We start from the raw sequence: 13,766 nt of genomic DNA on the forward strand, positions 1-13,766 counted from the left end.
TTTAAGGGGCATCTTGACAAATACATGAATAGGATGGGAATAGAGGGATACGGACCCAGGAAGTGTAGAAGATTGTAGTTTAGTCGGGCAGCATGGTCGGCACGGGCTTGGAGGGCTGAAGGGCCTGTTCCTGTGCTGTACATTTCTTTGTTCTTTGTTTGTTTGGTGTGGGAGGCTTCGAAGGCGGTCGTTAGGGGAGAATTAATCTCCATCAGGTCCCACAGAGAGAAGGAGAGGGCAGAGAGGGAGAGGCTGGTGGGAGATACACTCCGGGTAGACAGGAGATACGCGGAGGCCCCAGAGGGGGGGCTGCTGAACGAATGCCGGAAACTTCAGGCGGAGTTCGATTTGCTGACCACGGGGAAGGCGGAGGCGCATCCTTGGTGTGTGTGTGTGGGGGGGGGGGGGGAACTGTTGATATAATGTAAGTTTTATAGGAAGACAACACCCACCTTGTTTTGTTTAATAATTCTTGTTTATTTTTATTATTATTTGTACTTCTATCTTTGTTATGTAAAAACGTTGGTTGGAAAAGCTTTAATAAAACATTTATTTTTAAAAAAGCATTAAGGTAGACAAATGCCCAGGGCCAGGTGACATCGATCCCAGATGACTGAGGGAGACAAGAGATGTAATCGCTGGGCCTCTAACAGAAATTTTTGTTTCCTCGTTGGCCACAGGTGAGATCCCAGAGGATTGGAGGATAGCCAATGTTGTCCCATTATTTAAAAAGGGTTGCAAGGATAACCCAGGTAGAATCATATAATTTACAGTGCAGAAGGAGGCCATTCAGCCCATCGGGTCTGCACCGGCCCTTGGAAAGAGTACCCCACCCAAGCCCACACCTCCACCCTATCCCCGTAACACAGCAGCACCACTTAATTATAGGCCAGTAAGCTTGACATCAGTGATAGGAAAATTGTTGGAAAAGATTCTCAGAGTTAGGATCTATGCATATTTGGAAGTGAATGGTCTTATTAGCGACATACAGCACGGTCTTGTACGAGGGAGGTCATGTCTCATTAATTTAATTGAGTTTTAGAGGAAGTGACAAAAATGATTGATGAGGGAAGGGCTGTGGATGTTGTCTACATGGGCGTTGGTAAGGCATTTGACAAGGTCTCTCATGGCAGGCTGGTGCAAAAGATTAGATCAGAAGAGGTCAGGGGTGAACTAGCTGGATCGATTCAGAACTGGCTTGGCCATAGAAGACAGAGGGTAGCAGTGGAAGGGTGTTTTTCCGAATTGAGGTCTGTAACTAGTGGTGTTCTGCAGGGATCTCTGCTGTTTGTAATATATATAAATGACTTGGAAGAAAACGTAGCTGGTCTGATTAGCAAGTTTGCGGATGATACTAAGATTGCAGGAGTTACGGACAGTGATGAAGATTGTCAGAGAATGCAACAGGATGTAGATAGGCTGTAAAATTGGGCGGAGAAATGGCAGGTGGAATTTAACCCGGACAACTGCAAGGTAATGCATTTTGGTAGATCCAATTCAGCTGGGAGCTATAAAAGAAATAGCAGAACCATCAGGAGCACAGACACACATCGAAGCTAAAGTTTAAAAACAGACTTTTAGTGGTGGAAAATAGTTTGAAAGGTTGTTTTAAACTTGTCTGAAAACCCAGACATTGAAAATTGAAATCTCTCCAATTTGGACAGTCTAATTATGTCACAATGAAACACAGGAAGAGTTTGCTCGTGGCGGCATGTGGTTAGCACTGTTGCTTCACAGCGCCAGGGTCCCAGGTTCGATTCCCGGCTTGGGTCACTGTCTGTGCGGAGTCTGCATGTTCTCCCTGTGTCTGCGTTGTTAGACGTATTAGATGCTGTGGTATGAAGAGTCAAAATTCTGTTCCTTTTTCACCAAACACACTTTTATTTCTTCCAACAGACTCTGCACAAAACTCTAATTACACATCACCAGCCACAAAGGCCACCTGAAGCCCCTTTACATATCAGTGTCAATCATTGGATACTTAACATAAATGAGACAACGAATTGCAATGTCTCTTAATGCATTACTTAACTCTTAACCCATTACTTACCAGTCTCCCCTTCCTTGGAGAAAAAAAAATAATGAGGTGAAAACAAAATTTCAAGAAACTCAAAAACACACACGTGATTTCCCCCTTCTTTCTTTTTTCATTTTTGGAAGAAAAAAAAAACAAGTCACAGAAACAGGCGGCCTTCATTAACAATATCCAAAAGTTAAATTTCTGTCAGTATCTGAGATATATAAAAGGCCATCTTAAAAGCCTCTACAAAGCTTAACGTCTCAGCAGCCAAAGTGCTTTCGACCACTTTCCTCATTTTCTTTGTTTCCCACACAAGAGGTCAACATTTACCAATGTGCCCCAAGAGGAAAATTATAAAACCACCTGTGCTTGATTTGCATAGGACGCATCACTATAAACTATGAGTTTCAAGTGCCTAAGGTCACCTAAAACCGGGAACCTCAAAACACACTCCTGCATTTTTAGTTTGGCCAAACGCTTTATTTGCTCTTATTCTGTCTTCCACTTTGGGATCATTCATTTTTGTGCTCAACTCTAAGACATCAAAACTCACGTCCGGTCTAGTCTGTCTACCTAACCAATTCAGTTGCCCAATTAAACTTCGCAGTTGCTCTTTTTCCATCTTTGAAACCATTGCATCTTTTAGTGAAACCCGGCCACGACTAATTGCTATTGGGCTGATGCTTTCCAAATAAGATTGCTGATGTAAAGTTGCCCCTAACTTAGTCTGTCCGATTTCTAGTCCAATATATTTAAATGCGCCGGAAGCCTGACTTCCGACAAACCGGCCAGCCTGCACTCAGCCCATACCGACCAGCCCGCACCAGCACAAACCGACCAGCGGCACCGGCACAAACCGACCAGCCCGCACCAGCACAAACCGACCAGAGGCACCAGCACAAACCGACCAGCCCGCACCAGCACAAACCGACCAGAGGCACCAGCACAAACCGACCAGCCCGCACCAGCACAAACCGACCAGCCCGTACCAACACAAACCGACCAGCGGCACCGGCACAAACCGACCAGCCCGCACCGGCACAAACCGACCAGCCCGCACCAGCACAGAGCGGCCAGCCCGCACCGGCACAAACCGACCAGCCCACACCGACACAAACCGACCAGAGGCATCGGCACAAACCGACCAGCCCGCACCAGCACAAACCGACCAGCCCGCACCAGCACAGAGCGGCCAGCCCGCACCGGCACAAACCGACCAGCCCACACCGACACAAACCGACCAGCCCGCACCGGCACAAACCGACCAGCCCGCACCGACACAAACCGACCAGCCCGCACCGGCACAAACCGACCAGCCCGCACCGGCACAAACCGACCAGAGGCATCGGCACAAACCGACCAGCCCGCACCGGCACAAACCGACCAGCCCGCACCAGCACAAACCGACCAGCCCGCACCGGCACAGAGCGGCCAGCCCGCACCGGCACAGAGCGGCCAGCCCGCACCGACACAGAGCGGCCAGCCCGCACCGACACAGAGCGGCCAGCCCGCACCGACACAGAGCGGCCAGCCCGCACTGACACAAACCGACCAGCCCGCACCAGCACAGAGCGGCCAGCCCGCACCGGCACAAACTGACCAGCCCGCATCGGCACAGAGTGGCCAGCCCGCACCGGCACAGAGTGGCCAGCCCGCACCGGCACAGAGCGGCCAGCCCGCACCGGCACAGAGTGGCCAGCCCGCACTGACACATACCGACCAGCCTGCACCAGCACAGAGCGGCCAGCCCGCACCGGCACAAACTGACCAGCCCGCATCGGCACAGAGTGGCCAGCCCGCACCAGCACAAACTGACCAGCCCGCATCGGCACAGAGTGGCCAGCCCGCATCGGCACAGAGTGGCCAGCCCGCACCAGCACAGAGCGGCCAGCCCGCACCGGCACAGAGTGGCCAGCCCGCACCGGCACAGAGCGGCCAGCCCGCACCGGCACAGAGCGGCCAGCCCGCACCAGCACAAACTGACCAGCCCGCACCAGCACAAACTGACCAGCCCGCACCAGCACAGAGCGGCCAGCCCGCACCGGCACAGAGTGGCCAGCCCGCACCGGCACAGAGCGGCCAGCCCGCACCGGCACAGAGCGGCCAGCCCGCACCGGCACAGAGCGGCCAGCCCGCACCGGCACAGAGTGGCCAGCCCGCACCGGCACAGAGTGGCCAGCCCGCACTGACACAAACCGACCAGCCCGCACCAGCACAGAGCGGCCAGCCCGCACCAGCACAGAGCGGCCAGCCCGCACCGGCACAAACTGACCAGCCCGCATCGGCACAGAGTGGCCAGCCCGCACTGGCACAGAGCGGCCAGCCCGCACCGGCACAGAGCGGCCAGCCCGCACCGGCACAGAGCGGCCAGCCCGCATCGGCACAGAGTGGCCAGCCCGCACTGGCACAGAGCGGCCAGCCCGCACCGGCACAGAGCGGCCAGCCCGCACCGGCACAGAGCGGCCAGCCCACACCGGCACAGAGCGGCCAGCCCGCACCGGCACAGAGCGGCCAGCCCGCACCGGCACAGAGCGGCCAGCCAGCACCGGCACAGAGGGGCCAGCCCGCACCGGCACAGAGCGGCCAGCCCGCACCGGCACAGAGGGGCCAGCCCGCACCAGCACAAACCGACCAGCCTGCACCAGCACAGAGCGGCCAGCCCGCACCGGCACAGAGCGGCCAGCCCGCACCGGCACAAACTGACCAGCCCGCATCGGCACAGAGTGGCCAGCCCGCACCGGCACAGAGTGGCCAGCCCGCACCGGCACAGAGCGGCCAACCCGCACCGGCACAGAGCGGCCAGCCCGCACCGGCACAGAGCGGCCAGCCCGCACCGGCACAGAGCGGCCAGCCCGCACCGGCACAGAGCGGCCAGCCCGCACCGGCACAGAGCGGCCAGCCCGCACCGGCACAGAGCGGCCAGCCCGCACCGGCACAGAGCGGCCAGCCCGCACCGGCACAGAGCGGCCAGCCCGCACCGGCACAGAGCGGCCAGCCCGCACCGGCACAGAGCGGCCAGCCCGCACCGGCACAGAGCGGCCAGCCCGCACCGGCACAGAGCGGCCAGCCCGCACCGTCACATACCGACCAGCCAGCACCGTCACATACCGACCAGCCAGCACCGTCACATACCGACCAGCCAGCACCGTCACATACCGACCAGCCAGCACCGGCAAAAACGGACCAGCCCGCACCGGCAAAAACCGACCAGCCCACACCCGGCACAATCCGACCAGCCCGCACCCAGCCCAAATCGACCAGCCCGCACTGGCACAAACCGACCGGCCCGCACCGGCAAAAAGTGGCCACTGTAGCCACCTGAGTTGGCCAAGTCCCGATTTAAAATGGCGAACGGCAAAGGCTGAAGTGAAATTCAGCCAACCCAGGCAGAAACCAGCAGGTGCGGGTTTGCTGTGTATTTAACTCTGCAAAAGCCCAGACAGCATCGATACCAGCGACCATCAGCATAATAATGTAGCAGCCATCTACATGCTAATGAGCATTCCCCGGGAACAATAGCAACATTGGGACAAACAAAACTAAGCCAGACTCCCCGGCGCAAGCAGGAGCCAACACAAAAGAGGGTAACGGACACCTCAAGACCGCCCATCGATCAGGGAACCGCTCCAATATTGGAGAAATCAAACCAAGCCATTGGAACGAAGTCCAATCACCTAGAACCAGGTACAGGGTCCGCCCTGAAAGGCGGGAAGCCCCTGGGGACTATAAAGTTAAGCCCCAAGTTCAAATCACCCCTCTTCTTCTTGACCGGGTCACCTAGCAGCACAAACCAACATTGACTGTGACCGGTCCAGCGGCCGCCGAGAGATCGTAAGTCCTAAGTCAACGTTCGCTGCGAGATAGGCGCTCCTAGCTATCAATCCGTACCAACTTCGAATCCCGCAGACTCAGAACCCGAACGAAAGTCCATTTGTTCTCCTGCCCTGGTGGGCCAGTCCGAAGTTAAGTACAGGCCTGTTAGTCATAGAAGTAGCTTAGACGTAGAATTTGTGCATGAGTAGCGATTACTGTGTATAATAAATGTGCTTTGATTTAAATCTTACTAATTGGTGTATTGAGTTATTGATTATTACTCGAACTTGAACCTTGTGGCGGTATCATAAAGATACCTGGCGACTCGAGAGCAAAGGTTATAAAACAGAGCCAAGTGAACCAACCAAAAGTTAGCAACACCACCCCGCACTGGCAAAAAGCGGCCAGCCCGCCGCACCGGCACAGAGCGGCCAGCCCGCACCGGCACAGAGCGGCCAGCCCGCACCGGCACAGAGCGGCAAGCCAGCACCGGCACAGAGCGGCCAGCCCGCACCGGCACAGAGCGGCCAGCCCGCACCGGCACAGAGCGGCCAGCCCGCACCGGCACAGAGCGGCCAGCCCGCACCGGCACAGAGCGGCCAGCCCGCACCGGCACAGAGCGGCCAGCCCGCACCGGCACAGAGGGGCCAGCCCGCACCGGCACAGAGCGGCCAGCCCGCACCGGCACAGAGCGGCCAGCCCGCACCGGCACAGAGCGGCCAGCCCGCACCGGCACAGAGCGGCCAGCCCGCACCGGCACAGAGCGGCCAGCCCGCACCGGCACAGAGCGGCCAGCCCGCACCGGCACAGAGCGGCCAGCCCGCACCGGCACAGAGCGGCCAGCCCGCACCGGCACAGAGCGGCCAGCCCGCACCGGCACAGAGCGGCCAGCCCGCACCGGCACAGAGCGGCCAGCCCGCACCGGCACAGAGCGGCCAGCCCGCACCGGCACAGAGCGGCCAGCCAGCACCGGCACAGAGCGGCCAGCCCGCAACGGCACAGAGGGGCCAGCCCGCACCGGCACAGAGCGGCCAGCCCACACCGGCACAGAGCGGCCAGCCCGCACCGGCACAGAGCGGCCAGCCCGCACCGGCACAGAGCGGCCAGCCCGCACCGGCACAGAGCGGCCAGCCCGCACCGGCACAGAGCGGCCAGCCCGCACCGGCACAGAGCGGCCAGCCCGCACCGGCACAGAGCGGCCAGCCCGCACCGGCACAGAGCGGCCAGCCCGCACCGGCACAGAGCGGCCAGCCCGCACCGGCACAGAGCGGCCAGCCCGCACCGGCATAAACCGACCAGCCTGCACTCAGCCCAAACCGACCAGCCTGCACTCAGCCCAAACCGACCAGCCTGCACCGAAACCGACCAGCCTGCACCCAGCACAAATCGACCAGCCCGCACCGACACAAACCGACCAGCCCGCACCCAGCCCAAACTGACCAGCCCACACCGGCACAAACCGACCAGCCCGCACCGGCACAAACCGACCAGCCCGCACCGGCACAAACCGACCAACCCGCACCCAGCCCAAACTGACCAGCCCGCACCGGCACAAACCGACCAGCCCGCACCGACACAAACCGACCAGCCCGCACCCAGCCCAAACTGACCAGCCCGCACCGGCACAAACCGACCAGCCCGCACCGACACAAACCGACCAGCCCGCACCCAGCCCAAACCGACCAGCCCGCACCGGCACAAACCGACCAGCCCGCACCGGCACAAACCGACCAGCCCGCACCGGCACAAACCGACCAGCCCGCACCGGCACAAACCGACCAGCCCGCACCGGCACAAACCGACCAGCCCGCACCGGCACAAACCGACCAGCCCGCACCGGCACAAACCGACCAGCCCGAACCGGCACAAACCGACCAGCCCGCACCCAGCCCAAACCGACCAGCGGCACCGGCACAAACCGACCAGCCCGCACTCAGCACAAACCGACCAGCCCACACCGGCACAAACCAGCCAACCCGCACTGGCACAGACCGACAAACCCGTGTGGTTTTTTTCTATTAAATATCAAAACAATTAAACCATAAGTTTCACTCTCATTGAATTAAAGAAGTTTTCGTTCATGTTGAAGGATTTGAACAAGGGAGAACTTACAGCTTTCTTTTTCTAAGATTTGATCCAAATCAAGGAACAAAGAACAATATTGCGCAAGAACAGGCCCTTCGGCCCTCCAAGCTTGCGCCGATCACGTGTCCTATTTCGACCAAAATCCTTTCATTATTTTAGGAACTAGCAATTCTGTCGGCACCTTGCACAGAGACTGACATAGTATTCCCTTAAGGGCCACAATCTCAAAACGTTTAGCTGCGGCACATTCCTACGGGAGTTGAGTTCTCCCAGTGAGCCAGAGAGAAGACAGAGCCAGGAGTGAGACACAGCAAAGAGTGAGTTTGGGAATTTGGATCGAGGTGGGAATTCGAAGCTGGGTGGGGAGGAAGTGTTTTTTATCCCTGGTAAGTGACTGGTAAGTAGTGTTTCTGTTTTTCTGTTTCTTTTCATTGGTATATTTATTTATTTTTTTTCTTCATTGTTTATTTGTTTATTTAGATTTTGGGGGGGGAAATTGAAATTGTTGAAGTTAACCGAAGGTTTAAGACATGGCAGGAGATCTCAGACCCGTGTCATGCTCCTCGTGTGCGATGTGGGAGTTCAGGGACACGTCCACTGTCCCTGGCTCCTTCATGTGCATGAAGTGTGTCCAGTTGCAGCTCCTGTTAGACCGCTTGACGGCTCTGGAGCTGCGGATGGACTCACTTTGGAGCATCCGCGATGCTGAGGACGTCGTAGATAGCACGTTTAGCGAGTTGGTCACACCGCAGGTGAAAGGTACTGAGGGAGATAGTAAATGGGTGACCAAAAGACAGAGCAAGAGTAGGAAGGCAGTGCAGGTGTCCTCTGCGGTCATCTCCCTGCAAAGCAGATATACCGCTTTGGATACTGTTGAGGGAGATGGCTCACCAGGGGAAGGCGGCAGCAGCCAGGTTCATGGCACCGTGGCTGGCTCTGCTGCGCAGCTGGGCAGGAAGAAGAATGGCAGGGCTGTAGTGATAGGGGACTCAATTGTAAGGGGAATAGACAGGCGGTTCTGCGGACGAAATCGAGACTCCAGGATGGTATGTTGCCTCCCTGGTGCAAGGGTCAAGGATGTCTCGGAGCGGCTGCAGGACATTCTTGGGGGGAGGGGGGGGTGAACAGCCAGCTGTCGTGGTGCACATAGGCACCAACGATATAGGTAAAAAATGGGACGAGGTCCTACAAGCTGAATTTAGGGAGCTAGGAGTTAAACTAAAAAGTAGGACCTCAAAGGTAGTAATCTCAGGATTGCTACCAGTGCCACGAGCTAGTCAGAGTAGGAATGTCAGGATAGAGAGGATGAATACGTGGCTCGAGAGATGGTGCAAGAGGGAGGGATTCAAATTCCTGGGACATTGGAACCGATTCTGGGGGAGGTGGGACCAGTACAAACCGGACGGTCTGCACCTGGGCAGGACTGGAACCGATGTCCTAGGGGGGGTGTTTGCTAGAGCTGTTGGGGAGAGTTTAAACTAATGTGGCAGGGGGATGGGAACCGATGCAGGAAGTTGGAAGGTAGTAAAACAGGGACAGAAATAAAAGGCAGTAAGGGGGAAAGTGTAAGGCAGAGAAGCCATAGTCAAAAATCAAAAAGGGCGACAGTACAAGGTACAGTGACTGAGGGGAGCTCAGTGAATAGGACCAGGAATACTAAAAGAAATAAAACGGGAAGTGAAAACATTCATGGTAAGCGATGCGGCAGGTTGTTACAGGAAGATGTGGGTTCGATGACAAGGAAAATTAGGAGAAAGGTTAAGAGGAAATATAACTTAGGAGAGGTTACTGATCGAGGTGTTAAGATTCAGAACAGAGGTAAAAAAGCCAACATAAGTGTACTTTACCTGAATGCTCGTAGTATTCGGAATAAGGTAAATGAGTTGATGGCGCAAATCATCGTGAATGACTATGATTTAGTGGCCATTACTGAAACATGGTTAAAGGATGGTCACGACTGGGAGTTAAATATCCGAGGGTATCAAACTTTTCGGAAGGACAGAGTGGATGGTAAGGGAGGTGGTGTAGCTCTGTTATTTAAGGATGACATCCGGGCAACAGTAAGGGATGACATCGGTGCTATGGAGGATAAGGTTGAATCCATTTGGGTGGAAATCAGGAATAGTAAGGCGAAAAAGTCACTGATAGGAGTAATCTATAGGCCACCAAATTAGTAACATTATGGTGGGGCAGGCAATAAACAAAGAAATAACAGATGCATGTAGAAATGGTACAGCAGTTATCATGGGGGATTTTAATCTACATGTTGATTGGTTTAACCAGGTCGGTCAAGGCAGCCTTGAGGAGGAGTTTATAGAATGTATCCACGATAGTTTCCTCGAACAGTATGTAATGGAACCAACGAGGGAACAAGCGGTCCTAGATCTGGTCCTGTGTAATGAGACAGGAGTGATTCAGGATCTCATAGTTAGGGATCCTCTCGGAAGGAGCGATCACAATATGGTGGAATTTAAAATACAGATGGAGGGTGAGAAGGTAAAATCAAGCACTAGTGTTTTGTGCTTAAACAAAGGAGATTACAATGGGATGAGAGAAGAACTAGCTAAGGTAGACTGGGAGCAAAGACTTTATGGTGAAACAGTTGAGGAACAGTGGAGAACCTTCCAAGTGATTTTTCACAGTGCCCAGCAAAGGTTTATACCAACAAAAAGGAAGGACGGTAAAAAGAGGGAAAATCGACCATGGATATCTAAGGAAATAAGGGAGAGTATCAAATTGAAGGAAAAAACATACAAAGTAGCAAAGATCAGTGGGAGACTAGAGGACTGGGAAATCTTTAGGGGGCAACAGAAAGCTACTAAAAAAGCTATAAAGAGCAAGATAGATTATGAGAGTAAACTTGCTCAGAATATAAAAACAGATAGTAAAAGTTTCTACAAATACATAAAACAAAAAAGAGTGGCTAAGGTAAATATTGGTCCTTTAGAGGATGAGAAGGGAGATTTAATAATGGGAGATGAGGAAATGGCTGAGGAACTGAACGGGTTTTTTGGGTCGGTCTTCACAGTGGAAGACACAAATAACATGCCAGTGACTGATGGAAATGAGGCTATGACAGGTGAGGACCTTGAGAGGATTGATATCACCAAGGAGGTAGTGATGGGCAAGCTAATGGGGCTAAAGGTAGACAAGTCTCCTGGCCCTGATGGAATGCATCCCAGAGTGCTAAAAGAGATGGCTAGGGAAATTGCAAATGCACTAGTGATAATTTACCAAAATTCACTAGACTCTGGGGTGGTCCCGGCGGATTGGAAATTAGCAAACGTGACACCACTGTTTAAAAAAGGAGCTAGGCAGAAAGTGGGTAATTATAGGCCAGTGAGCTTAACTTCGGTAGTAGGGAAGATGCTGGAATCTATCATCAAGGAAGAAATAGCGAGGCATCTGGATGGAAATTGTCCCATTGGACAGACGCAGCATGGGTTCATAAAGGGCAGGTCGTGCCTAACTAATTTAGTGGAATTTTTTGAGGACATTAACAGTGTGGTAGATAACGGGGAGCCAATGGATGTGGTATATCTGGATTTCCAGAAAGCCTTTGACAAGGTGCCACACAAAAGGTTGTTGCATACGATAAAGATGCATGGCATTAAGGGGAAAGTAGGAGCATGGATAGAGGATTGGTTAATTAATAGAAAGCAAAGAGTGGGGATTAATGGGTGTTTCTCTGGTTGGCAATCAGTAGCTAGTGGTGTCCCTCAGGGATCAGTGTTGGGCCCACTGTTCACAATTTACATCGATGATTTGGAGTTGGGGACCAAGGGCAATGTGTCCAAGTTTGCAGACGACACTAAGATAAGTGGTAAAGCAAAAAGTGCAGAGGATACTGGAAGTCTGCAGAGGGATTTGGACAGGCTAAGTGAATGGGCTAGGGTCTGGCAGATGGAATACAATGTTGACAAATGTGAGGTTATCCATTTTGGTAAGAATAACGGCAAAAGGGATTATTATTTAAATGATAAAATATTAAAACATGCTGCTGTGCAGAGAGATCTGGGTGTGCTAGTGCATGAGTCGCAGAAAGTTGGTTTTCAGGTGCAACAGGTGATTAAGAAGGCAAATGGAATTTTGTCCTTCATTGCTAGAGGGATGGAGTTTAAGACTAGGGAGGTTATGCTGCAATTGTGTAAGGTGTTAGTGAGGCCACACCTGGAGTATTGTGTTCAGTTTTGGTCTCCTTACTTGAGAAAGGACGTACTGGCACTGGAGGGTCTGCAGAGGAGATTCACTAGGTCAATCCCAGAGCTGAAGGGGTTGGATTACGAGGAGAGGTTGAGTAGACTGGGACTGTACTCGTTGGAATTTAGAAGGATGAGGGGGGATCTTATAGAAACATATAAGATTATGAAGGGAATAGATAGGATAGATGCGGGCAGGTTGTTTCCACTGGCGGGTGAAAGCAGAACTAGGGGTCATAGCCTCAAAATAAGGGGAAGTAGATTTAGGACTGAGTTTAGGAGGAACTTCTTCACCCAAAGGGTTGTGAATCTATGGAATTCCTTGCCCAGTGAAGCAGTAGAGGCTCCTTCATTAAATGTTTTTAAGATAAAGATAGATAGTTTTTTGAAGAATAAAGGGATTAAGGGTTATGGAGTTCGGGCCGGAAAGTGGAGCTGAGTCCACAAAAGATCAGCCATGATCTCATTGAATGGCGGAGCAGGCTCGAGGGGCCAGATGGCCTACTCCTGCTCCTAGTTCTTATGTTCTTATGTTGCTCGCTCTAGTTTAAATTTTAAGTTTGCCAAGTGGCTCAAACTGTATTTTATTGGTCAGTTTACTGAAACATTCAACAGATAAATGAAGAGAACATAGAATGAGCTGCATTTAGTCATTTTTACTAATTTCCAGGCCAAAACCAAGAATTATGTTCTTCAGCAAATCTCCAACAGCAAACTAACTCTTGAAATGTGGTCTTTTCTTTCCAGAGTGGGTATTTGCTTCTACCTCTATCAGCCTCAGATTAATAATAATAATCGTTATTAGTGTCACAAGTAGGCAATGAAGTTACTGTGAAAATCCCCTAGTCGCCACATTCCGGCACCTGTTCGGGTACACAGAAGGAGAATTCAGAATGTCCAATTTACCTAAAAAGCACGTATTTCGGAACTTGTGGGAGGAAACAGGAACACCCGGAGGAAACCCACGCAGACACGGGAAGGAAGTGCAAACTCCACGCAGACAGTCACCCAAGGCCGGAATTGAACTCGGGTTCCTGGAGCTGTGAGGCAGCAGTGCGAATCACTTGCCACCGTGCTGCCCCTTTTACATCAGCTTACTGCTCAGGAGTTCCGCTGATGCACAAAATATACAAATAACTCTGCCTAAAATCACCGTCATTGGAAGATGAATGGGAAACCGAACAGGAGACAGGAATGTCTGGGCCCTTTCTCCCTCTACCCTTGATTCATGCATCGCTCCACTCATGTGAGAAATTACAACGTACCTTTATACCATCTGCCTCCAGCAGCTCGGTTTCTGAATCTTCACCTTCCTACAATGAGAAGAATTTACAAGGTTAAAGGGATCACTTGTGGCTGCAGGTCAACTTTCAGAATGCAGCGCAATGCAGAGCGATGTGTCCCTACTTTAGACACAGACGGGACAAAATCCAATTTTGGACAGACAGCCGTCGAATAGACTCAAGGTACACCCCATATTCCAGATACAAAACGTCCTGGAACATACATCAGCCAAGATCCGACATCTCACTAAACCCATGGGAAAACTGGGTGAGGATAGTTGCCCTGGTTCTGCAAATCAGACTCAACCCAGCCAAAAGAAGAAGATTCCACTCTGAAGGAAGTGACTTTATGTTGGGTTCCATGGG

The 13,766-nt window shown here is 53.0% G+C and overlaps 1 protein-coding gene across 2 annotated transcripts in view; it reads right to left on the reverse strand.

The window, feature by feature from the left end:
• The window catches only part of sap30bp (SAP30 binding protein), a 207,549-nt gene that overhangs the window by 183,807 nt on the left and 9,976 nt on the right, over positions 1–13,766 (reverse strand). For both annotated transcript variants that reach the window (XM_072482942.1, XM_072482941.1), the window contains exon 3: positions 13,383–13,430. In XM_072482942.1, coding sequence (XP_072339043.1) covers positions 13,383–13,430 — 48 coding nt within the window. The remainder of the gene's footprint in view (positions 1–13,382; positions 13,431–13,766) is intronic.

Source organism: Scyliorhinus torazame, chromosome 18, assembly GCF_047496885.1.
Source record: "Scyliorhinus torazame isolate Kashiwa2021f chromosome 18, sScyTor2.1, whole genome shotgun sequence".
Taxonomy (NCBI): domain Eukaryota; kingdom Metazoa; phylum Chordata; class Chondrichthyes; order Carcharhiniformes; family Scyliorhinidae; genus Scyliorhinus; species Scyliorhinus torazame.